This window comes from Brienomyrus brachyistius, chromosome 18 (genome assembly GCF_023856365.1).
Source record: "Brienomyrus brachyistius isolate T26 chromosome 18, BBRACH_0.4, whole genome shotgun sequence".
Classification (NCBI taxonomy): Eukaryota; Metazoa; Chordata; class Actinopteri; order Osteoglossiformes; family Mormyridae; genus Brienomyrus; species Brienomyrus brachyistius.
The window spans coordinates 11435114-11462745 of NC_064550.1; the positions used below are offsets into that span (position 1 = coordinate 11435114).

At 45.5% G+C, this 27632-nt stretch overlaps 1 protein-coding gene across 2 annotated transcripts in view; it reads left to right on the forward strand.

Moving 5' to 3' along the window:
* The first annotated feature begins 2211 nt into the window (after positions 1 to 2211).
* LOC125712757 (neuroligin-2-like) overlaps positions 2212 to 27632 on the forward strand; it is a 46591-nt gene continuing 21170 nt past the window's right edge. For both annotated transcript variants that reach the window (XM_048983171.1, XM_048983172.1), the window contains exons 1-4: positions 2212 to 3060; positions 16138 to 16981; positions 23208 to 23261; positions 26406 to 26555. In XM_048983171.1, the coding sequence (XP_048839128.1) occupies positions 16489 to 16981; positions 23208 to 23261; positions 26406 to 26555 (697 nt within the window). In that variant the 5' untranslated portion in view covers positions 2212 to 3060; positions 16138 to 16488. The remainder of the gene's footprint in view (positions 3061 to 16137; positions 16982 to 23207; positions 23262 to 26405; positions 26556 to 27632) is intronic.

Below are 27632 nucleotides of genomic sequence, written 5' to 3' on the forward strand. Positions count from 1 at the left end.
TGCTTTTGTCCAAAGCAACGTACATCTGAGAAAAATCGCATATTACAAACATACAGCTGTCTAGGAGTCAACTAGGCATCAGTGTGGCCAGGGTTTGGGTTAGAAGGCACAGCCCCGGTTACAAGCGTATAAGCAGGACTGGAGCAGGAGTTACACAACAAAACAACGAGCTCTGACAAAGCATGGACTTGATAACTATATTCATAATTTTCATTGACGTTCTCAAAATATTTCCTAACTATTTTTCAATGTTGCTTGGGTCACATAAGTATTTAAATCCATAAAGACACTAGCAGTTGATTCAAAGATAGATAGATAGATAGATAGATAGATAGATAGATAGATAGATAGATAGATAGATAGATAGATAGATAGATAGATTTATTTATTGATTGATTTATTGATTTATTGATTTAGTGATTGATTTATGTCATTGTAATTAAATCACTTAAATTTTGCTTGGCACTTTTGCCAAGGGAGCATAATACACAAGTTTTCTGTAAACAGAATTAAATAAAAATTCTTAAATACTAAAATACAGAACATAGTGCAACAGCGGCTCTTAGTCCTCAGTGAGTCCTGCTCTTAACCAACGGTAATGGCGTCTTTGCAGAGGCAACAGCTCTGCGGTAGAAGCTGTTCATGAGTCTGTTTCTTATGGTTTCGATTGTCCTGCATCATTTTCCAGCGGCATCCTAACCTGAATCGCTCGAATAAAATATCCTGCTCTACAACATCGCTTTGTACACAAGTGCTTGTGCATGTACACGTGTGTGAGTCACAGTGACACGACTGAGCAGTGCAGGGAAGCAGCTCAATACAAGTAACCCTGACGTCTCGTAAGTATATGTGATAAATGGAGGCTGCTCTTACCCAAAGGCCTAAACCGGAGGCCTACTGGTCACATCCGGAGGCGTTGGCCACTAAGATGGCTGGTGCCAAAGTGTCTGACGCACGGATGCCTTATAAGCACCACAGAAAGTGCACTCTAGGCTGGTGGCTGCGGTCAGATGGGGCTTGAGAGAGGCAGGCGATCAATAGCACTCTGTACTCAGTCTCCAGAGGGATGCAGAACCTTTGCTTCACGCTGCGGTTTTGCGGAGAACTGACTCTTTCTGCTGTATCGGTGCCGTGGGGGCCGGCCGGGAGAGAGTCCTTCCTGCTGTCCTAAGGTTGTGGTTGACGCTTGCTAACCAAATACGAGACACAGGAACCAAACTCCTTCAGCCCGTGGGCCTCTATTGCTCTTGCACAACTTGACGGACCCCAAATCCTCTGTTCCTCAACCCTACTGTCCCTCAACCCATCCATCTGCCACATTCACCCTTATAAGCTCATGTGGACTTCCATCCATCCATTTTACAAACCGCTTATCCTACTGGGTCGCGGGGGGTCCGGAGCCTATCCCGGAAGCAATGGGCACGAGGCAGGGAACAAGCCAGGATGGGGGGCCAGCCCATCGCAGGGCACACTCACACACCATTCACTCACACATGCATGCCTACAGGCAATTTAGCAACTCAGCCTCAGCATGTTTTTGGACTGTCGGGGAAACCGGAGTACGCAGAGGGGTACTCCACACACATGTAACCCAGGCGGAGACTTGAACCCGGGTCCCAGAGGCGTGAGGCAACAGTACTAACCACTGCACCACCATGCCCTGTGGAAAAACGTCCCCGTCTGAAATACAGCACAGTTTTTTATCACAGAATAACACAGTCAATGGGATCAAAGGCAATGAGTGTTTGACAATCCATAAACCGCTTCACCATGCATGTCAACAACAATCTCATAGGCAAAGTACACATTTTATACTCCTGAAATTATATTTTACAAAATACTGTAGCACTTCCTAGAGTTCTGGTCTTCGACTATCACTGTGCGCTGGAATCGTTATCTGGACAAAAGGAAAGGTGTAAATCAGTCGCTAATTGAGTGATAACTGTACAAGGTTTAAGACATGAATCCTGGACACTTTGTACTTTCAAGCTTCTCCTCAGATAGTAATTGCGGGTTTTTTTTTTTTTTTTTTAATTGGCAGTTTCAAAAATCATTCCTACCTCATTACTATTATCCACGTGTGAATCGCAAAATCAAAGAAGCGAACGAAAATAACTGGGGCTTGTCGTTTGGTTGAAGGCGAACATAGCAGGTTTGTACCGCTTTAACTTCTTCTGACGTCACCTTGATGCGGATCTCCTAGACGAGAGAGACTTGGTGCGAGGAAGAAAGAAAGCTCAGAGCAAGCAGGTCCATGCGATGGGCTGCTCCGGAGGCGGCCAGACAGGAGCACCGTATGCCATGTGTCACATGAAGCTTGGGAGCAGCTGAACCGAAATCAGTGTGCGAGGAAGAGGAGTGTCACACACACGCACAGGAGCAGAAAGGGAGTGGGGCATCCCCGGATCCCACTAAATGAAATAGTCTGCCTGTTGAGAAGCAGCATTAGGATTCATTTCGGCTCCGTCGGAAGAAGCAGAAACCGGCGGCATCGCAGACGGCTGGCGGGAGGGGGTGTGGGGGGTGCTATCTTTGGACGTAGGGGTTGATTCCTATGGAAACGCTACTAATACAAAATTAATAACTGTAAGCCGAAGATGAGGACCTACAACAGCAGAAGATGCGTTGGGAAAACGTTGGTTTAGAGAAGACAGGCACCTGCATCGTGCGGACTCGCTTAATTAATTAATTGGGTTACTTCGTGAATTTCTCCACCATCGCAAAGGTTGGGGGGGGGGGGCGTGTAGTCAAGGAGGGGGGGTGATTAATGCACGCTTCTGTGCAGAACCGCTTTTTTATTTTATTTTATTTATATTCCGCCAGCTGTCACCCGGTGTAAAAATGTGGTGATTTAGCTGTCGGCTGGTGTGCAGAGGAACAAGAAGCGTCTTCGGGGTAGGAGGCGAGAAAACGGACGGAGGAGGGGAGCAGCGATGTCTCCAAGCCTCGGAGATGCGATGGAGAGGATGCTGCGGGAGTGACTGTCTGAAGCGCATTCGGCGGGCGAAGGCGAATAATCACACCCGTACATAAAGCGGCTCTATCTGACGCCGACGCTGGGTGAGTGCTTTATCCTGGATGAGCTTTCTGTATAAGTTATGAGCTTCATCCTCCATCGGACCATTTTTACCGGAGCATCCCCGTCTTAATGGTCCGTCCCGGTTTCACACGGACCCAGTGACTGCAGTGTTTGTTCGTCCATCAGGCATTTTTTTTATGCATGATATCTCTGTTATGGTGGTCTTAGGGGCAGGATGCCAGTGTCCGGTTCAATGGGCACAATGAAGACCCACCTTATGCGGATTGTTTGTGTGAGTGTGCATGGATTTTTTTGTATTTCTCATCAGCAATAATAGTTTCAGTTTCCACTGTGAGCATTAGTATAGCCCCCCTCCTCCAAAGCCACCCCCACCCATTTAATGTCTTAATGTTTCATCACATTTATGTAAGAGCAGGAAAAAAAAACAAAAATATGACAAGGGGGGATATCATTGCTTGACCCTCGCAGCACGCACACGCATGCATGCGTCGGCCGTGTGCCTGCATCGAAGGCGAGCGTAGGTGTGCGGTGCCGGCGTGTGTGTGTCTGCATTGGACGTCTGGTCCCAGCGACATTGATATGCACGGCTGGGAGACCGGGGCCCTCTGAATGGTGCGATTCAGGGCTCACAAGAGCGGCTCTGTTCCCACGCTGCCAGAGGTCGGCCCAGCTACGGGGCGTAGGGCCGGCGAGTGCCTGGATGCCCCCCCACCCCCCCACCCCCCCCCCCCCCCCCGCACACACACACACCTGTGCTTTTGGGACACGTCCCAGCTGGGACCGCCTTGTCGTCTCCTGGGAGAGTCCTGCCCTGTTTCGTACGCAGTCACTAACCTGGGGAAGGAGGAAGTGCATTATGTTGCCCTGAGAAGTGGGACGTGGGTGGGGGGGGGGGGCACCCAGTAGTTCTTTATTTATGGCGACTTTGAACGGCCTCCCCAGCTTTGGCTAAAGTCATGTTATACACTGAACAATTATCAACACTTCACAACACAACCTGGGCAATTAAAATTGTAATAACATGTCTAGTGAGACTGGTCTATTTAGGACCATCCCTCTCCAGTCCTGCGCTGCTGGATACCAGTTTAGGGCCAGGAGTCTCTGAACTTGTAAATGAGATGGATGCGTGCTGTCGTTGGGTGGTGCTTATGCTCAATTAAACTTTGAAACCATAAGGGACTGACTGGGCTTCCATACAAGAAAACATACATTTCTGCACCTCTTATCCTTAATTAGAATTTTATTGAGCCCCATTGTGGATCACAACAGCACTATTGCACTGGTTATTCCTGGCCACAAGGGGCAGTAGAGTAAATGCAGTCCCGCTTTCCCAGATCCTCTCCCTTGTACATTTATAATGCTCTTGTTCTATATAGGCTTACCTCAACGTCCGACAAATAGAACTTTTAGTTTCATCATCAAAGACAATAATGATATGCTGTAGCACACCTACTTGACCCTGTCCACTGATTTGTCCATGTATGACCACACCTCCTTGTCGGCCCTGTCCACTGATTTGTCCATGTATGACCACACCTCCTTGTCGGCCCTATCCACTGATTTGTCCATGTATGACCACACCTCGTCTGATTGGTCTGTTCTGTAACTCTACATTGCTACAAGCTCAGTCAGATGATGTGTATTAATAACAAGCTACATCAGGCCTTGCGTGGGGCTTGTTCGTCTTCACATCAACATTAGTGGGACTGACACTTTTGGTGAAGGTGGAGTCAGTGTGTCCGCCACACTATTCTGCGAGCACCGCTTGGAAACATACAGACACTTTCATGTGGATCCCACTCAGCTGACAAGAGAGTCATAAGTACCCTCTGGCAGGAACCGCTCTACCCACACAGGGGCCTTGGTTTGGATTTACACTCTGGGTTTTGTAGAGTCAGCAGGCTTACCGGCAACTTTTTTGGCTTTCAGAGGCAATGCTGATAATGTCCCTTCAAGGAAATGTGATGTGAATCCTACCCCCCCCCCCCCCAAAAAAAAAAAAAAAGAAAAAACCTAGGGTAGTGCAAATGATGTTTTGGAATGCATCGTTTAATTATTCATTCGTTTGGACACCGAGTTCACAGCTGGGCTCGGCCGCAGCCACAGATGAGGGATCGGTTTTCGCTGGCAGTATAGCTGAATGCAAACATGGAAGCGGAAGTTTTCCCTCAGGACGTGTGGATGAAAGCAGAGAAAGACGGAAAGACAAGACAAGCAGGAAAACAGACACATTACGGACAGAGGTTTTAAAATGGAGTGGAGAGGATAAGCATGTGGGGCAGATAAGATCAAATCCAAACTTCATTGAGTGCTGCTAGGGATGTTCAATGGGCATGGATTCCCTGGCAGATTCAGGGGGGACCAAGATCTTTATTAGGGCCCCTGAATATGAAAAATTATAATTTATCTACTTGGCATGCACTATACCTCTGTTCTGCAAGCCCCCCCTGTTGGCAAATTCTATCCACCAAATTTCTTCAGATTGAAAGCAGCAACCATGGTGGGAGGGCCCAAGATTTCAATCTACGCCCCCCAGTGCTGCATATAGCACCTGACTAGCACCTGCGGGTTGTGGGCTTGGATCCTGGGAATGCCATTCAAGGTTAATTGTTCAACAACCAAGTATCAGGATCCATATGTTTACTTCTGTGTTTTAGGAAGTGACTAAATGCCGTATGAGGTGATCGATTGCAAGACCATATCTGGTAAATGTAGTGCAGCACAAATGCATCAATTGGCCCTTCTGAGTTTGTAGAATATCATCATTAGTAAAGTTTTTACTTCCCCAGCAGAATCAGCCATAGCACAAGTGACACCCTAGGCAAGCATCACCGCAGTGCCTCCTGTTTGGTGCAAAGTGAAATTCGCCGGCCAGTCGGCACCCCTCATAGGATGTTGCCCTAGGCAGCCACCTATGTCACCTATTGGATTGACCGGCCTTGCTTCTAAGAGGCACCTTGCAATAAAGGAATGATCATGCACACAAATGACTCCAGATGTCGGATACTATATATCCTCTGTTCGGTTCAGCTGACTTACACCTCAGCCGTTTGCAGCCCCCTCCAGTCAGCAGATGGCCTGCCTATCAAATGTGTGGGTGAAAAAATCTGATCACAGAAAAAGGCGTGTTGACTTCTCAGTCTGTTTCTTTGCACCAGACATCCAGGACACAGGAATGTTTTACATGAGACAGGGTTGCTATGATGCTAGTCTGGTACTACACTAACTAGTCAGGTTATAAATCGCTAAGCTCTTTTCGTTAGCTGTTTAAAGAGGTTTATTATCACAGTGGAAAGGGGAAACGTGCAGTTACCTAGCCGTTAAATTGTTTTATTATGATGTGGCTTTTCTGACATGTAAGACTCCACATACCAAATATGAAGCATATGTATAAAAAACATGCACTATGCTGTTTGCAGCTATATATCACTGACAGCGACGTTGGCAGACCGTTTGTGCTGTAGGATGCTTCAGGTCTTTCAGAACCTCCAGCTTCTGGACAGCTCCATGCTGAAAGCCTCGCATAATTTACCAGGATGTGTCCCCAACCCCCCGCCCCCCCCCCCCCCCCCCCCAACTCCTACCTGTGTTCAGAATTAACAGGACAGCCATTTTCGCTCATAAACACACCGCCAAGACGTGAGGCATTGAGAGGCTGTCTGTATACACACAGTGTTTGCACGAGTTCCATTTTAATACACTGCATTAACTGGACTGGTTTTCAGTTTTTCTTCATTTAATTCTGTTGATAACGCATGAATAAAGCCAGGAAAGAAATAAGCAATAAGTTAGATTCTGTAAATGTCTTCATTGTCGGCCGGGTATTCAAGTAGGGGTCTGTTGTCGTGTCTCACAAAGGCCAAGCTATTTATCTCGCGTCAGCGTGCAGGACAGGTGAAATATTTTACGCAGTTCAGCCTTTTTTTGTACAGTTTGTGCCAAACAGGAAACCGGGAGATCAACCACCTGTGTTGCCAGGGCAACCGGTAGATGTAGTCTGCACGGTCTCTTGTCAACAGCGCGGCGGCAATGTATTTCAGTCCTCAAAATGTTAAAAAGCGCTGAATGGTATCTCCATATCTGGAAGCGAGGGGAGAAGAAGCACAGTTCACGTTTGATTTGAAGTAACGTTATTCTGCTGTGCCTTTACCACTGATTCCGGGTGTGACGCTGTAATATTACATAATAAAGAGAAGCAAGGAGATAAGCAGGACCTTTATATCCCAGCCCTAGCAAAAGGAAGCAGCCTAATCTCAGGTTCAGCTCCATCACCCCTTAAATGTGGTGGATGTTTTCCTGATATCACTGAGGATATACTAAGCTTGTCCCCCATCCCACACCAAAACTCAAAATGCAACAAAGCATAAAGATCTATACTCATCTGAGTCCTGTCTCATTATCGGTGTTTGTTGCTCTGTAATAATGCGTAACGGTGCTGACTTTGCACTCCCTGCTGATTTTCGTATCGTTTATCTTTATTGGTGTTTGCCGGTCTGTAATAATGTGTAACGGCACTGACTATATTTTCCAGCGAGTCTTGCCTCATTCACCTTTATTGATGTTTGTCCCTGTGTAATAATGTGTAACGGCACTGACTTTAAACTTCACCGAGTCTCATCTCATTTCACACTCGTCCGAGATTTGTCTAATCCATCTATATTGAAGATCCGACAGTTCCCATTTATATTAAATCAGAACATATATTGTACGTATTGGGCAGACCTGTACATACATTTGTCTAGCTTAACTACTCAGGGGTCAGAATTAAGCTGGAGCCCAGGGCCCAAATCACAGGAGAAGAGGGAGCAGTTGTTCCTAATGGGATAATATATAATAATATATAACACCCTGCATTGGTCGCTCAGTTTGGTAGCATTGAGTGCAGGAAGAGACACCAATACACTCTCATTTCCTTAAATAATTACGACATTGAATGATTGTTTCCACTCCTTTTTTAGTGGAATTTTAGTGGCTGTTTTGTGAAAGTTGGGCATAATTCTGTAAAATTTCCACGAGCTTGACTGCCTTTTTAAAACCCTTGAGATCTTCTTCTTTGGGTCTGAGAGATGAGATGCTGAACCCATTGACAAATGGAAAAAAAGGAAACGAAATGCATATCGATTCATGCTGATGACTTCTGCGGTGAGGCTTCCTCTTTTTCTCGGCAACTTTTCCCTTCACCCACGTCCTCTTCTCCTGCTCTCCTTTTGGTCATTATGCTTCGGCTTTCTACACCATCCATCTGTCTGCCTTCCTCTGAGATGCCGAGAAAGATCTAGAGAATGGAGGGGGGGGTACGATAAAGACAAAAGAGAGGGAAACAGCCGTTACAGTCCTTTCTCTTTTAAATGAGACGAATCACGAAAGACGTTACGATGAGATGAAGACAGAGACTGAAGAGGCGGAGATCAAGCCTCACATCTTGGTGAGATGTGCAAAGAACAGGGAGAAAAGAACGGAACGAAAATAACAGCCATCTGGCCTTGTTTCTGTCGCCTTCTTAGATATTAAGAGGTTACCTTTTGTGTTAGTGCACACAGGTTAATATGAACCATTAGCATCCCAAGTATTTACAATTAGAGTAACCTGAGGGGTAGGGAATGACCCCACCACGCACTCAATTCATATAATACAGCATTTAAAGCTACCTTCTATAAAATGGGGCCAGTAAATAATCTAATTAGACTCTCCATATTATGCAGCATTTACACTCTCTGTAACCTGGGACCAAAATATTATCCCACTAGAGCGGTTTCCAAACCCAGTCCTTGGGGACTTACTGACGCTCGACATTTTTGCTCCCTCTCAGCTCCCAGTCAGACGGTCCACATTTTGCTCCCCTACCAACAGCTGGGAGGGAGCAAAAATATGGACTGCCACACATACAAGGACCAGATTGGGAAACAGTGCCCTAGGGCAGAGGAGGGGGAACAATCTGGATGACATACCGGTGCATCAGAAGGTATGAAGACTCAGGGATGTACGATGGACAATTGTGAGATGCCAGTTCACCAAACCTCCTGTTTTTGGAATGCAGGAGAGATCTGAAGTACCTGGATAACTCCACCCAACATGGAGACAACATGCAAACTCCACATATGATGAAAAGGAGCAGAATTTGTACCTCCAACCCTGGAAGTGGAATACTAAATGCCAGAGGCAGACATTTCAGGTCCAGAAAGTAAAAATCCAAACCAGGATTTTGTTTCAACCAACCAGTTGAGTACTATGTGAGTGTGACACTTTATACTCAACTGGTTGATTGAAAGAAAATCCTGGTTTGAGTTTTTACTTTCTGGACCTGAAATGTCCACCCCTGCAAAATTCTACCTGAATGACAGAGACAGCAAGCGGGGGGTAGAGGAAGGCTGATGATCGATGCGTAGGGCTTTGTAGGAGCCGTTGTGTAGAAAAATGAAAAAAAGGAGGTTAGAGACATATGCATTTTAATATGCTTCTCGTGCATACATCATTGGGCGCAATGCATCAACAGTACTTATCACAGCTGAAAAACTTCTTGCCTAAAATATTATGTTGCATTTTTTATTGAAATTAGCGTACATAAAGTTTAACCACCCTTGTCCTTGCAAAGAAAGAGTAAGCTGTGGATCCAATGCCTATAAATATATTCACCCCCCCCCCCACCCCTTGGACTTATTCCATGTTGTATTGTTTTACAGCAATGAATCACACAGATTTAATTCAGCTTTTTTGACATGGACTAACAGTTATCAATTTAACATATAACAGTATCAATGTAGAAGCAAATCTCCACAAAATGATCTAAATTCATAGCAAATATAAAATGCAAAATAAATTGATTGCATATGGTTATGATGTGGTTACGTTCCGATAGACCAGTCGTAAGACAACAATGCATTTTGATACAGCACACCTAACCTAACAAATATCATAGCCTAGCCTAGCCTACCTTAAAACATGCTACAACACTAACACCCTACGGTTGGGCACAATCATGATCACAATGACTGTTTCATAATAAAATGTTGAATATCCCATGTAATTTATCGTAAAGTCGAGATATCATAACGTGGGCCGAGGAGTGTCTGTATTTGGCGGTTAGTATTTAGTAGGGCCCCATTTGGTAGCGATTACTGCACTGAGTCTGTGCGGAATGGTCTGTCTTTGCTCAGGCTCTGTCAGGTGTCATGGGGACGGTCGCATTTCTTTTGCGGCATTCATTTCACTGCATTCTTCTTACCCTGTTCCTTGACGATCCTCGCGGGCCAGAGAAGCATTCCCACAGTATTGCCGTGCTTCACGCTGGGTCAGCAGTGTGCTGTTTAGTATGAAGGCCAAATAGCTCAATTTTGGTCTCATCAGACCGCGGAACCTTCTTCCACTTGATTTCAGAGGCTCCCAAATGCCTTCTGGGAGACTCTTGGTGAATTACTCTTTGCTTCTCTCCCATAGAGCTGCTGCTGGTGAAATACCCAGGCAACAGACGTCACATGCACTGAAGCTTGCCTTTCCTTCGCAGTTGCTGTCATCGGTCTCTTGATGGCCTTTCTCACTGGTTCCCTCATGGCATGGTCACTCCATTTTTGAAGAAATCCATCTTTGTGCAGTTGTTTACAGTTGTGTCATATTGTTTCCTATTTTAAATAATTTACTGCACTATACTCTGATAGATATTCTCTTCTGTATCCATCCCTTAGCCAGGACTTTTCAGTAACACTGTCACAGAGTTGTTTGCACTGTTCCGTCGTTCTCAGGGCATATTTTTTTGCCAGAAATTTCCAGGTATAAGTGTATTTATGCTATTATCACTTGAAACACCTTGACTACACACCGGCGATTTCAGTTTAACTGATTATGTGACTCCTAAAGCCAGTTGATTGCATCAGTGATGGTTTTGGTCTATTAAAGCAGCATCGTCACTTTGTGGAAATTTGTTTTCACTTTGATTTTAAGGAAACTTTTTATCTGTTTTTCTGTGTCAGCACGTAATTACGTCCACCATGATTTAATGTTGTAAAATAGTAAAACATGGGAAAGTCCAAAGGAAGTGAATACCTTTTATAGACCTTGTGTGTGTGTGTGTGTGTGTGTGTGTGTGTGTGTGTGTGTGTGTGTGTATAAATATATGGATTTGTGTTGGACAGTGGGAACTGCACCTGTGTCGTGTATCTCTTGGTGTCTAGCATTTCTGCACATACAGACTATATCAAGTAATGCAAGTGGCTCTGTCTGGTTCAGAATTAGGAGAAAACTGTCGCAGTGACCAATCCAACATTAGGACAGCCCTGTCTTAGTGACCAATCAAGCATTAGGGCATTAGGACAGCCCTGTCTTAGTGACCAATCAAGCATTAGGGCATTAGGACAGCCCTGTCTTCGTGACCAATCAAGCATTAGGACAGCGCTGTCACAGTGACCAATCCAACATCAGGACAGCCTTGTCACAGTGACCAATCCAGCGTTAGTTTGGATGTGTGGCAATGATATTAATCAAAAATAAATATGGTACTCTCGTAGTAATAAGGAGGGCTCTGTCATGGTGAACAAGCCAGAATTAGGAAGAATCAATTGATCCAGTAATTAATATAGATTTAGAAAGGTGTGATGGTGATATTAATCCAGAATGAAGGTCTCATCATAGTGACTAATACAGGATTAGAATGGTTCTGATAATTCCAGAGCTACGGGGATAATGACGGGGAAATAGCATTTTCCATTCATCTTTGCCCAAAGTCAGAGCAAAGTACTGACCGTGTCTTTTTTTCAGCTCCCTCTCTGAAATAAGGAGCAGAGGCATCCTGAGATGGGTATTTGGCCAGCATGACGTGTGAGCAGATACTTGGGTTCTCATGCGTGGGAGCGAGGGCCCGCCCAGGGGCCCAATCATGTCAGTCACATGGTCAGTCACATGTTTACACCTGGCGCATTCCATTGGCGCACAGCGCTGTGCTCCTCTGCCAATCACACTGAAGTCCATTGTATTTACTCTTGGTTATTATTTCCATGGCCTGACATTGTCTGTGTTAAATGAAGTGAGCAGATTTCTCTCGTCTCCTGAATGAGGAACCGAAATGGACGGTTTACTTAAATTTGACAGAAAAATGCGAAGACTGTCCATCATTCTGACAGAGGGGGAGGCCCGAAAACATTGTGTGTGAGGTCATACATACGAGGACCCGCACATACGAGGACCCGCACATACGAGGACCCGCACATACGAGGACCCACACATACAAGGACCCACACATACGAGGACCCACACATACAAGGACCCACACATACAAGGACCCGCACATACAAGGACCCGCACATACGAGGACCCACACCCACACACAGATGTGTAACAGATGAAGGTAAACATGTTGTATAGACCTTCTCCTACCAATGCACGCATTCCTCTGACTGTTCTCAAGACATAGATTCAGAAAGATGAAATGGGAAATGGCATTGTCCATATTTTGGTGGCTCTTCCAGATAAATTTAGCTCTTATGGGAAATTTGTGTGTGTCAGAAATAGCTGAATCTTAATGAAACTGTGATGGTGTCTGATGTGACTCTGCCTAGGGATCTGCTTTTTTTTGGAAGAGTGATATTATGACTAAATCGGATATCGGAGCATTTCCAGCGAGTGTCATGCTGAGAAGTTTTCGAATGTGTCACCGGTGTGATAAAAACTGCTGTTTTGACATTGTGGGGACCATTTTTCAGGTCGCCACAAAGATCTGTGAATGCAATCAAAAAAGTAAACATTTTGTTTGGTTACTTATGGTTAAGGCTGGGTAGGAGGTAAGGTTGTCATTGTTGGGATTAGAGTTTTCCTCCTAGAAATGAATGGAGAGTATATAATTACACGCCTATGTGTGTGCGTGTGTGTCTCTATCTGTATGTTGGTCTGCTTTTCTGTCTGTCTGTCTGTTTATCTGTCGGTCTGTCTGTATCTCTGTCTGCCTGTCTGTCTGTCTGCCTGTCTGTTGGTTTGTCTGTCTGTATGTTTCTGGCTACCTGTCTGTCTGCCTGTCTGTTGGTCTGCCTGTCTGTCTGTGAGTACTGCTGTGTACACTCTGTATATCTACCTGTATAGGCAAGCAGGGGCATTGGAGGGGCATTAGGAGAGCCCTGTAACAGTGACCAATCATGCATTAGGACGGCCCTGTAACAGTGACCAATCATGCATTAGGACAACCCTGTAACAATGACCAATCATGCATTAGGACAGCCCAGTAACAGTGACCAATCATGCATTAGGACAACCCTGTCTTAATGACCAATCATGCATTAGGACGTCCCTGTAACAATGACCAATACAGCATTAGGACAGCCCAGTAACAGTGACCAATCATGCATTAGGACAACCCTGTCTTAATGACCAGTCATGCATTAGGACAGCCCAGTAACAGTGACCAATCATGCATTAGGAGAGCCCTGTAACAGTGACCAATCATGCATTAGGAGAGCCCTGTAACAGTGACCAATCATGCATTAGGACGGCCCTGTAACAGTGACCAATCATGCATTAGGACAACCCTGTCTTAATGACCAATCATGCATAAGGACAGCCCTGTCTTAATGACCAATCCAGCATTAGGACAGCCCTGTAACAGTGACCAATCATGCATTAGGACAGCCCTGTAACAGTGACCAATCATGCATTAGGACAGCCCTGTCACAGTGACCAATCATGCATTAGGACAGCCCTATCACAGTGACCAATCATGCATTAGGACAGCCCTGTAACAGTGACCAATCATACATTAGGACAGCCCTGTAACAGTGACCAATCATACATTAGGACAACCCTGTCTTAATGACCAATCATGCATTAGGACAGCCCTTTCTTAATGACCAATCATGCATTAGGACAGCCCTTTCTTAATGACCAATCCAGCATTAGGAAAGCCCTATTACAGTGACCAATCCAGCAATACGCCTACCGCCGTTAAGTACCAACCCTTGCAGGGGACCCAAGGTGACATTATGTCTGGAGGCCCAGAATTTCTAGCTGCCCCCTGCATCTCAATATGTAAACCTCAGCCGTGTGAAATTTTTTAAATGCAGTTTTTGCATAATCATTATGCATGCTGAAAGTCTACCGCTCTGCGCAGAACACAGCAGACCTCTGCTGCTGCAAGCTGAGGGGGCAGAAGCATGACTAATCGAGATGGGGATGCCCAGTGACCGGGTTGCAGTGCTACTCACCAGGAACTGCACTCACAGAGGGATCTCCCCTCTGAGTACTCTGCTGTGCCAGTAACTAGTACGCTTCCTCACCAGCAGCGCACATGCCTGGGAAAGACTCTTAGGAGCACAAAGACCCGTAACTGGTGCATCTTCTTACTAGTTAGATGCAAGCCTGGGAATGACCGTCAGGAGTAAGAAAGACCTATGACTTGTACACCCACTTACCTAGAGGAAGCAAGCCTGGGAAAAACCATCAAATGCAGGCAAGACCTGCAACTGATGCACAGAAATGGGATTTCCTCCAGTATTTTCTTTGCTGCTGGGAAACAGTGTCAGGCATGTCTGACCATTTCTTTTGCCAGCAATTAAATTACTAGCATTCATTTGTAGTTCAATTCCAGATGAGTACTGAGTCATTTTTGCAGAGCTGGAAGTGTATGCTTTGTAATTACAAGTATAAGGCAGGATTCAGATCTGATAAAATGGGACTTTTCCCATACAAGTTAGTTTGTATTAAATAATAGGTGTCCAAGCCTTTTCATAGCTCTATTCAGCTGTGATTGAGATATCACCCTCTTTATAAGATGAAGAAGCTGATTATCATACGTATCCAGCCGCACGCCTGTCCTGCCAGAGGCGTGATGGGATTGCTTGCCGGTGAATGCTTATTCATCAAACATGATTACAGCCCACCCACCAAGAAAGGCTCCGGTGCAGCAGTCTCACATCAGAAGCACACATTTGCTCTGAGGCCATCTGTGAACCTGGACACAGGAGTCACAGTAGCAGGCGTCGGATGTCCGTCGGAGGTGAGCAGGTCGTGAACGGGGTGTTTCCGTATTTGTGTTGATCTTAGGATTAGATGTGTAGGCAGAGCTAGAAAACACGCCAGCCAATCAAGAGACGATAAAGACGCAGGCGGTGAAGTCATACCAGGAGTTCATCGAGGAGTTAATGGACAACGGCATGGTTGAGGTCGAAGTTTAGATGGCAGGTGAACTTTCACTCAGAGGAAGGAGAAAAGTCAAAAACTGCTTTCTGGATCTGGACAGGGTTGGATTTATAAAAGGACCCCAAGTTGAGAAAGGCAAACATAAACAGATGGAGATATAATATCCCATGAGATTCCTCCCAGCTGTCTGCTACCCTGCTCACCTGGAGTTCTTCACATTTGTACTTTCTGTTCCAGCAGGATGTCACTTTTGTGTTCATCATTGGGGGAAAAAAATTCATTCATTGATTCATTGTGTAAAAAAAAAAAAAAAAAAAGTGAAATTGCTCACTGGCTCAGAGTCAGGATCTCGGTCAACACATTCCCTCCATCAACATTAATCACGTCTGTGTTATTATGGGGAGAGAAGGTACAGATTCCCTCTAAAATGAAATCTCCCTACAGTGCCGTGCTTTGATGAATGAGATGGTGCTGTAGCTACAATAGAGGTTTTCTGGAGCGTTTTCCGTTCCTCCCTATGGAATTTTGCCCCCTGCAGAGTTGATTCATTACTCAGGGACGCTCTCTGTTGAAGCTAAGTTCCAGTTTATGTTCCTAGCTTACCAGTGTCCTCCCAGGAGACCATGTCTCCTGTGCCGCTGTTTACAGTGAGCAGGACCTGTTTTAATAGCTCTTTGTCATATGGGCTTCTTGCTTACATTGCCCTATTCCCCTGAAACAGCACAGGCCTATCGATCGCTAGTGACAGCTAGACAGAAGCCTTCAGTTCCACCCCTTAACTTTAATTCTAGTGGCTGCATCTGACGTGTAACGTTGTCGTGATGCTGAGCAATCCTATGTGTTTTTTGCGCTCTGATTTTTAATGTTAATTAGCCATCATTCTTCGGTGGGGAACAAAAACATTAATTGAAAAAAAAGGCACAGAGAATGTGTAACTTTGGGAGAAAGGGTTACCACTGATCCGCGACTGTGTTTCCCCTCCGCAGCTGTGTAGGCTGTCTGTCCGCAGGGGGAGGGGGCATGGTGCCTGGGCCAGCGCGATCACGGGGGGGCCGTGCAGGAGGATGGAACCTTTCGGAATGCCTCCGCTGGATCTGCCCTGTCCTGCTCTCTTTCTGAGACCTCTGTGATGCCCAGGGCATGCTTGGCGTGGAGGTCCAACTGAAGGAGAAAACATCAGGCCCGTCCCTCCTCTTCTTCACACTTCCCAGGTGCATCTATCCAGTTCCTCCTCTCTTCTGTCATTCTTAATTTTCAAAAGCCCGCCGCCTTTTTTCCCGTTACATTTGCCTTGTCGTTCTTTTTGAGTCGTGCTTATCTGAGCGTGCCGGCGGGACATGCACGCGTTCCCGGTGCTGGGGCGCACGCGGGGCACGGCTGTAGCGGTGTCATGGCCGTGCCGAACGTCAAGCACCTGTTTGCTCTGGCTGCTGGGACTGGCGCTCCGACTGGCGCTCACTTCAGGCCAAAAGGCAGACAGCGGCGGCGCGAAACACCCGATCATCACCACCAATTACGGCAAGCTGCGCGGCATACGCAAGGAGCTGCACAGCGAGGTTCTGGGCCCTGTGGAACAGTACCTGGGCGTGCCGTACGCCACCCCTCCCACCGGGGGGCGTCGCTTCCAACCTCCCGAGGCACCGGGCTCCTGGCAGGATATTCGCAACGCCACGCACTTTGCCCCGGTGTGCCCACAGAACATCCAAGGCGTGCTGCCCGAGATAATGCTGCCAATCTGGTTCACTGACAACCTGGACGTGGTGGCCGGATACATCCAGAACCAGAGCGAGGACTGTCTCTACCTGAACATCTACGTGCCCACAGAGGACGGTGAGTCCGGCCACTCTTGGTGGTATTTCTATAGCCAGAGATCTGAAACTTCAACTTACATGCGACTTACGATGACTCACACATACGACAAAGCTTTTTTAATTAAGTAGATGTATGTACAAATAAATTTCGGGCAGTGACTGCGCATTATCCTATTCCGACATACCTCCATTTTGACGTAACGAAATCCAGCTGTAAGTTGGGTACAGTCTGTATGATGTTCCTTTAGGAAACCATATAGCATCTGCAGCATATCACAGTAATATTTTAGAGGGAGTTTGCTCTCTAGATATAAATCCCCAAACTCCTCTTGACTTTTTTTTCTATATATAAGCCTTTTTTTCAGTTTTGTTTTTCTTTTTTTGTTAAATGGTTTTCTGCTCTTTATTTTGTTAAAAAAAAATGATCAGAACTTTTCCCATGAGGAAGCTGTTCACCATATTTGGTGACTGAAGGTATCACGTATGACTCATGGGACACTTCGCCTGTGATGCTGCCGGAAGAAAAATGGCTCTGGAGATGCAAAAGTACTTGCTAAATCTGACACTTGCTTTAGCGCTTGCTGTTTGTTATGCAATCTGTGCTTTATTTTCAGCTGAGGATTTGGCGTGAGGGTTATGGTGGTGGAAAGTTGTGAAACGCTCGCTTGTGAGCAGCGTGAGAGCTTTCACATGTAACCTGCAGGACGTGCTCGCCGCCAGCTTGCCTTTCAGCTCTTCTCACACATGCATTCTGGCATTCAGGAGATTCTGGTTTTCTTTATTAACAATTTCACGGGAAATCAGCAAAAAGGCTATAGAAAACGTCTTACGACTGCCAAATGCTGCGAGTCACAGCGAGAAGTAAGCGTAGTTTAGCTGGAGGTAACAGTAAACTGAGATGAGAGTAATTGTGGGTAATGGAGCAGGTGTAGATAGTTTCATATGAAGGCAACCCCTAAGGCGGGGCTCTTCAAATCTGACCCTCAGATCCAAATCCAGCTATTGTTTTCAGTTCTCCCAGGTAGTTAGTTTAGTAAGTACGGATTCTGATTGGCCACAGAGGTTTCACACCAGGCTCACAGGTGAAGGCTGGAAAATTCTCAGTCCTTGAGGACCGTGATTTCAATAGCCCTGTTCTAAGGAATCGGTTTTTCAGGTATGTGGGGGTAATTCTGAGGAATAGGGCATTTTGTGCAGTTTGAGACAGTGGGTATATTTAGTTAGTTTTGTCTGGTTATATCCCAGGAAGGAGTGCTCTTGGACTCCTATTTATTATTATTATTTAGTATTTACGTTTTAGCAAATAACAATGCATTTTTACAAGTGTAGAAACTGTTAGTTTGTGTAAAATTATTGGTTAGACCAATAAATAAATGCATAACTATGTATCTGTTAGAGGACAATGACAATTGACAACAGAGGTCAGTACAGATCAGCTACATCACATCACATATCATGCCCTCACTGTCATAGAAACATGTTAGGTGCTTAACAGTCGTCTTACGGCTGCACAATAGCACACAGGCATCTGTACAGGGAGCAGGGTTATTCTGTTCCCCAGATTGTTTAGGGACCAGTCCACCGCCTCTACAGACACTTTCTCATTAGTGCAATAACTCAAAAAGTTTTTGATTGATCTTTTTCAAACTTTGCAGACACTTTGGAGCAATGTCACTTAGTGGCGGCACATGAAAGGATAGCCAGAGATTCAGAATTGGTAAACCTGATTGCATTGAGGCATGTCACACAAAGTTGGGCTATTAATTAGGATTGTTTTAGGGAGGTAGGGAGAGTGTGTAGTGAGGCTAGAGAATGTATTGCTTGGGGGTGTAGGAGGAGTAGAGATTAGATGGGGGAAAGGGTGACAGGGCCATTAAGGGAATACATTATTGTCATTCCGACAGCATCCAGTTACTTATAAGCATTCATCGTGTGTTTTGCTTTGTATGGAAATATACAGTATTTAGCTTTTGCATGTACAGTCAGCATAGATCAGCCTATTGTTTAATTTTCTCTCCGGTGAGGTACAAAATTCATATTTCCAATTAGCTGTAGTACTCGTGCTACTCTCCATTATGTGCTGAAGCAGACAAACAGGATAAATTTGGCTCTTGTGTTTTTTTTTTTATTTGTTTTTTTTGAAAGTATGAATTGCCCTGGAGTCTCATTTAATATCCCAAGCCTTCCTTCTCTTTGACTGTTTCTCGTTCTGTTTTTCTTTATCCCTTTCATCTTCCTTCACAGCTCCTTCTCTCTGCCTCAGTATTTTCTTTGTTATGAATAACTTTCATTTCCTTCTTCGCAATTTTTCTGTCTTCCCTTATCATTATTTTCGTCTTTAATCCTTCTCTCCTCCCTTCGCACTCTTGTTCATTCTCAGTCCTCTCACTCCCTCCCTTTTTTCTACCCCTCTTCCATCCATCCTCCCCTCCGTTCCCCCCCCCCCCCAGTTTCCTCACTCTCTATTTCTGTCGTTCCATTGCTTTTTTTCCCCCCTCCCTTTCTGCACTACTCTTCCTTTCTCTCTCTTTCCATCTCCACTATCCCTCCTTCCTCAGTGCACTTTAGGGTTTGATGTGAGGGGGGTGAGATGGATGAAGAAATTTCACAAATGAGGAAATTGATCATCGGTGTAAAAATGTCATTTACCACATTCCACTGATTCTCCACTGAGAACATAACAGAAAGCCGAGCAGTTAAAAAAAGGAAAGAAAAACATCTTTCAATTATTACAGTCCTTAAGAATGATAATTGCCGGTCCTATGGTTCAGGTAATTATACGAGTTTTATATAGCAGAGCTTGGAAGCTGGCAGAAAAACAACTTAGTCAGCAAACTAAAAACGAGACAGCTATAGGTTTTTTTCACTTTCTCACCCAACGCCTTTAAGATTTTATTATATATTCAAATGCATAAATGAGTTCAAAGACAGAATGTGCAGTGGTGGAATTTTATGTATGTATAATTCATACATGCATTTAACTAGGCGAGTCTGTACCATGACACACATGCAACATGGTAAGTCTGTATGGTAGCAGAATCTGCTTTAACTCTTGTTCTACACTGGCAGTCCCTGGGAATCCATCATGTTTATGGCTGGTGCTACACGATCTCCCAGCCCCAGAGTTGTATTAAAACTCATATTTCAGGCTGCAGGGGTGTTGCAGCGTGATGGGTTATGCAGAGAGCTGGGGGGCGGATGGGAACATTGTAATTAAGGGCTGATCTGAGCGCCAGTTGCGAAGTGTTAGCGGCTAAGTGCTAGGAGGTAGGAGCCATAGGTGAATGGGTGGGACCCAGCAAGAGCCTCCGGGAAGCTTCTGATTAAAGCGCCACTATTTCCACACACAGGTCCTACTGCACGGTTTAATGCTTCTGAAAGTAAGACTGATGCGATGAGTGTAATGCAGCCGGTGTCGACTCCTTTAAGACAGGGCTTTTGTGCATTGGTCTGCAGTGAGCCGTCTTCTGGAAATGTCTTTGTCGGCTATTTAGTGGCATGGAGACTTCCCAGGCGCCACGGCTGACCTGGAGTGGGTCAAGTGTCATGGCAGGGTGACCCGTTTGTGTGTGAGCAGGCACACAAAACCCAGACCATGAAGCCCGTGAAGGAGAGATGTTGTAAAGCAGAGTTGGCTAGTTTAGGTCCAGAGAGTAAAAGTCCAGACCAAGAATTCTGTGACTCTTTATACTCAGCTGATCTGGATGACTCGTTCTGCTCAAAACCTTGCAAGGAAAAGTACTTCTTATGACTTTCAGGGCCTCTTTCCAAGTTGTTTTCACAGTCTTTCATGGTACAATATCCATCATGAGACCAGTTGCAGGTCTTGTTAAAAATGCTCTGTCTTCATATCCAAATTAAAGTGCAAGTTTTTAGCAAACGCAACCTGCTTACTTTAATACATGGAGTAATCCTACTTTTCAATGTGTGAACAGCGCTTCATTACATCATGAATTTGGGCAGAAATGAATCTGGAACTGATATCGAAGCATGTTTTTAGCCATGGTTGTATCGTCATCACATATGAGGAGCTTAGGCTTATAAAGCCTGACATGGCCACCCCGCATGGTGGTGCAGTGGTTAGCACTGTTGCCTCACACCTCTGGGACCCGGGTTCGAGTCTCCGCCTGGGTCACATGTGTGCGGAGTTTGCATGTTCTCCCCATGTCATCGTGGGGTTTCCTCCGGGTACTCCGGTTTTTCCCCCACAGTCCAAAAACATGCTGAGGCTAATTGGAGTTGCTAAATTGCCCATAGGAGTGCATGTGAGAGTGAATGGTGTGTGAGTGTGCCCTGCGATGGGCTGGCTGCCCATCCTGGGTTGTTCCCTGCCTCGTGCCCATTGCTTCCGGGATAGGCTCCGGACTCCCCGCGACCCAGTAGGATAAGCGGTTTGGAAAATGGATAGATGGATGGATGGATGGATGGATGGCCACCTCGCCCCCCAGTGGACCTCGAAGCCAGACCTTGTTCTGGACTGGTGTTCGTGGTTGTACCCATGATTGTGTTTTTGTTCAGGTCTGGTGGGTATTCCCGGCCTCCCACTGGTAAGCGATGTTGGCCGGCAGCAGAGAGCCTTTGTGCAGTGACCACTAACTGCATTAAGGCCTGCTAGCTCTTCCAGAGTGCCTCTCAGCAGCGGAGCAGTATTAATGCGGGCAGCCCTAATGGTCATCTACCTCCATCTACTGGGGAGGGCACCGTGTCTCCTTCCTGCTATGCGTGTGGCCTCCTGGGAAGATTAAGCAAATCTTACTGCCACCGGACTGAGAGAAGCATGGCAGGAAATGCTGTTAGCATTGATTTTTTTTTTTTTTTTAACATTACAGTGCATTTGCTGGTAGCCATGGAAACCATGGTTTTTTGTTCCACTGTCTGAACATACATTAGGGTGGTGTTAAGGGAGGGGGGGGCAGACCATTGTGTACGAGTCCTCCATGAGCATCCATCCCATTCAGGGAAGTCACTGCATCACGTTAAGTGGTATTAGACCCCGTATAGCTTAGCTTTACCTGAATAGATAGCTTACTTAGCCTACACCTTCACACGTCGTCCATTAGTACAGGCGATGATCGGTCTAGTTCCTCAGCCGCTGCACCCCTTGTCTCCACCTGCCACCGGGGATTACAGGACAGAGCCGAGAGATCCTGTTCAGGCCTTATCCGCTGGTCGCGGCGAGGTGATGGTCTTGCCATCGTCATGGCGACACGTGGCAGCCTCCCACACTCGCTGGCCGGGCCGTGGCTGTGCCTTTCCAATAAAGATACCGAGTGTGACAAGATCTCAGTAGATGAAGCCTTTGTTCTTGTAAATGCCGCTGGGCAAGTCGCTCCTCTTGCTGTTGCCAGCTCCTTCACTCCCAGGCTGGCCGGCGTGACTACAAACACAGAACGCGCCACTACCAGTCTAAGTCGGTGTCCCTGCTTGATTTGTGATGAACGACAGGAGGAGCCAAAGGGGGGGGGGGGGGGGGGGGGGGGCATTCCTGTGATCTCCGCCTGTGTCTCAGTCCCGATACATGTGACGCTTGTGTGATCAGGCGTCACTTTGTGTTTTGCGATCCCATTGCCCACGGTACTCGAGGCTCCTGAGAAGTGTTGGCATCACACGGTCCGTTTCTTTTCCACGGTCCTGTAGGTGACAAAACAACCTTCAGCCAAGGCTGTCACGAGGCGGCCTGATGTTTGTGTAGGCGGAGAGGACAGAGAGCTACTTGATTCATTTTGATTTCTGTCTTTTGTTTGTGCGTTTGGGGTGGCATGGTAGCTCAGTGGTTAACACTCTTGTCTCACACTTCTGGGGCCAGGGTTTGAGTCTCAGCACATGGCTACATGTGTGTGGAGTTTGCATGTTCTCCCCGTGATGCCATGGGGTTTCCTCTGGGAACTCTGGGTTTCCGTTTCCCCCTACCCACGGCCCAAAAACATACCGAGGTGAATTGCAGTTACCTAATTGTCCGGAGGTGTGGCATGTGTGCCTGGTGATGGGCTGGTGCCTGAATTGTTCCCTGTGATGCACATGTAGCCTCCAGGATTTACTCTGTGACCCTGAATAGGGTGAGAAGTTCCAGAAAATGAATAGAAGGTCTTTTTAGTCTGGTTCAGTTTTCTAATTACTTAGCTTTTTGACGTCTACTTTTTCATTTATTTTTTTGCATTTTTTCTTAATATCTTAATCTTAATTTGAAATTCCTCTCTTCTCCCCCCCCCCCCCCCCCCCCCCCCCCCCCGTTTTCTGATCCCTAGGACCTCTCACAAAAAAACACGATGAGTCTTCAATGAACAGGCCCAGAGATGAAGGTATTCTTGTTGCATGTTTTTTTAATGTTTTCTGCTTTCACCTTTTCGGTTTTTCTGGGAACCATGCAAGATAAAAAGAAAAGATCAAGGTGAATATTTAGAATGACACGGTGTTTACACGCATCTGTCATATTTCAGCTGATATTTAAAAGACTCGATCTGCTCATGTTTAGGGGATCAGAGAGCCTTCATCTGTACACTTTACAGCCTCCGTGAGTCTGTGAGTCTCCCCTAATTCTAGCCTGTGAGGGTCACTCATCACGTAACTTTGTGGGAGATCTTTGGTTCGGCTCAGTATCAGAACCACAAATCTCAGCATCTCTGTCTGTGTGGAGCAGCATCACTACCCAAGCAGACCAGGGCATCATCCTTCCAGGCTCCATCAATATCCAGAGTGTCTGCTGATCATTCAGGATGTATATTACGGTACTCGGGGTTAAAAAAGAACACCATTCCACCGTTGGTGGTTCCTCAGGTTTTTCTTGCCGAGAGATTATCAAACAATCGTATACTTCTGTGGTTTATTCACCTTACTTTTCAAAATCCCTCCATTCTATCTTGCAAATAGATGTGCCTTGTGACAGGAGAAAGTTGGAAACCACAGCAACGGACCAAAAAAAAAAAGCCAGACCTTTTATGCTTTTGACTGTGTGGAATCAGGAGCATAGCATTGATACAAAGTGCAGATATGCCAAACCTAAGCAGGACCCTGCTTTTCTATGTGTTTTTTTTTTTACTTGGTTATCTTGGCTGGGAAGAGGGAACATTTTTTAAGCTGTTGTCTCTAAACGAGTGGGAGTTTTTCAGACCCAATTGGCCGCTTGAGGGGCGTAAGATATGATACCTAATGAACCGAAACTCAGAGCACAGATCTGTGAAGAAGAAGACAGCTATGTCCTCCATTCCAACCCTTAGTTGGGCCCTAATTAAGAGCAATGGTGATGCCTGAGGAGGCACTTAAACATGTTACAGATCAATGTACAGGGTGGAGAGGCCTCTGATCATATCATCTTTAATGAATACAGACACACTGAACATAGTTCTGATCATATTTACACAGTGTGATACAGAACATAGTTCAGATCATAGTGTCATCTTTAGTGCTCAGCTCTCTGTGACTTTAGTCCTAAGCTTTTTTCATCTTTAGTGCTCAGCTCTCTGTGACTTTAGTCCTGAGCTTTTTCCATCTTTAGTACTCAGCTCTCTATGACTTTAATCCTGAGCTTTTTTCATCTTTAGTGCTCAGCTCTCTGTGACTTTAGTCCTGAGCTTTTTCCATCTTTAGTACTCAGCTCTCTATGACTTTAGTCCTGAGCTTTTTCCATCTTTAGTACTCAGCTCTCTATGACTTTAGTCCTAAGCTTTTTACATCTTTAGTACTCAGCTCTCTATGACTTTAGTCCTAAACTTTTTCCATCTTTAGTACGTATTTCTGTTGGCCTTTAGTCCAGAGTTTTTTCCATCTTTAGCACTTATTTCCATTGGCCTTTAGTCCTGAGCTTTTTCCATCTTTGTTACTCTGCTCTGTCTGACTCTAGTACTGTTCTTTCTCCATCCTTAATATTAAGCTCTCTGTGACTTTACTGATGGTCTCTCTCCATCTTTAGTACTTGACTCTCTCTGGATTTCCTGGCTCTGGTGCTGAGTCCTCCATCTCTTGCAATCATGTATTGTGAAGCTTAGGAACAAACAGTCTTCTCTATATAACAAGAAGCAGAAGAACAGGACCAAGCGTATTGGAGGCATCTCTTGTGGCAAGCAGCCACGTGCTATTCCTCTTCCGCTCATCCATCTCTGTCCCCTCAACCTGCCGTCCCATGGGTTCCTGTGATTTCCTGCCCACCTGGAGAGCTGTGGAGGGCTTTAACACAATGCAGTTCTCATATTAATCCTGGTTGCATTGTTTATTTTCTCTGCAGGTGCTATTATCTTACAATAATGTACACCGTTTTGTGCCTTCACATACTAGATGGCTCTAGTATGTGATGGCATACTAGAGCCTTCACATACTTAGACATCTTTGAGAAGTCAATCAGATGTCTTGGTCCTATGTCCTCTAGTTGCTTAGACCCACCCCCGCTACAATCTGATTGGTTATCTCTCTGAACCAATCATTTTTCCTTTTGCCCTCAGAACATTTTTTTGTAAGTACAACCCCCAAAAACTACTAGATGGGTGTTGGCTGACAAACCTTAGCATCACAGATAAGGGTATGCAGGCAGACCCTCCCCCAAAGGGTTACACATCCCCCCCTCCATTTATAGGGTCCAGTTGGTTCCAACCCATTAATACAGCTTTTTTAATCACTTGCAACCAATGTAGAAGGTTCAAGGAAAGAGAGTCATAGCCAACTAAAGCTAAAGAGCGAAAAATGGGTGAAGTTTAAATAGATAAATAATGGAATAATACGGAAATGGTTTATTTTGGGGGGCAGCACTATGGTAGGAGAAGGATATCAGACTCTGGGACAGAACACTATTGCTGGCAAGGGGGGGAGTGTTATATATTTACACATGAATGTTTTACGGCACCTAAAAGTGTGTGCATGCGTGTGCGTGGGTTCTGTTTTGTGTATGCAAATGCCTGTGTAATCTGCAGCATTGCAGGTACCAATGTGTGTGTGTGTGTGTGGGGGGGGGGGGTTGGCTTGTGTGTGAGTGAGGCTTGTCTCCATGGCAACCCAAAGTGTGTGAGTCAGTGTGATGGAATGGGCATTGTGGTTTTATTGTAGAGAGCGAGTCTGAGCAAAGCAATTGCCATGGAGACCTACAGGTGCCTCTGTCTATCTGCGTGTATGTTTGCATGCACATATGATTATATTTTTAACATATTGTTCCACCATATGTTTTTCCTGCCTCACAATGCCCCGCCCACTTCCCAGAGTTCAGTGGGACGCACAGATACTGGGCTTTTTAGTTGCGATTCCACTCGGCCTGGCTTTTGTGTTACTTGTTCAGCTACCTGGTGGAGACACATACTGAGTGCTGTATCACATTTTCGACTCTGTTTCAGCTTCTCTCGTGGTTTGTTTATATAGGGACTGTAGCTCACAGTTTGTGCCTTTTCCTTTCCTGTCTCATGTGGGCGTGCGTGTGGGACTTCTGCATTATGTATGTGTGCGTATGTCTCTGTATGCGTGAGCAGACATCCGCGACCGCAGGAAAAAGCCCGTCATGCTGTTCATCCACGGTGGCTCCTACATGGAAGGCACGGGGAACATGTTTGACGCCAGCGTCTTGGCTGCGTTCGGCAACGTTATCCTGGTTACAATGAACTATCGGCTGGGCGTGCTCGGTGAGTACACCTCCGCTTTTGCAGGTGTGTGAGTGCGTGGCATCAGTGTGTGCAGTTAGAGTACTGTGTAGTGTGCATGTACAGTACTGTGTAGGAATCGTTGCTAGTCGATGTTTAAATGATCTTCTTGTTAGTGTAAAACTATATATTAAAAGTGTAAACTATATAACATTATATCTGTCGAAGTGCGTCAGTTTAGCCATTTCAAAACCTCTCGTAGAGCCACCCTGGTGTTTGCAGCAAACTGTGTTTTTTTACTTGACCACTAGCACACCATGTTTGGCTAATCAGTACCTCATTAAGTTATATAGCTAATGAAATGAACTAACTAAGCAAGCTGGTGGTGAAATGTAACAAAGGCATGGAATGACTGAGGTGCCCCTGAGGAGAGGTTTGGGAACTGAAGCGGTGTTCATCTAGCCATCCAACTAGATATCAGTAACTCTTTGGAGAAAAGAAGAAATTCCTGTTTGTTTTTATTGTATTACTCTTAATTTGCACATATTCTTATGTTAGTCTTTTTTTCTTAGCAAATAACTGTAAATATGGTCTTTGTGTCCTTTGCAGATTACTTTATGCGAATAAATCCATATATTTATGAGATTTTCTTTGTGTGTAAGTGCATATGTGTGAGAGTAAGTGTGTGTCTTTGAAGCCATATTATGTGGGTCTGTGTACTGTAGCTTTGTGGTGTATCTGGTCATTGGTTTGTTGTGTGATGTAGAAGCATCATTGCAGCTACCCCAAACCCCAACCTATCAGAACATCTTTTGGATAAACTAGAGCACAAAAGTAGGACAGAGTTTTAGACGGCTGTCTAATGTCGAGGAGTAGTAGAGAGAATCAGCAAACCGGCATTATAAAGTCGTCCACAATTCACTAAAGTTAGCATTAGAGCCAGAAATAGACCAACATGTTTTTTATATGTTTATGTATGTGTGTATGTGTTAGTAGGCCTTGGAAAGAGTCATTGGGGCCTATGCTTGTATTGGTGATCCACACTGAGGTGCTTGGTTACTGATTCATTTTAACACCTTATTACCTTTATTTTCGCCGAAGAAATTCACACAAGACAGA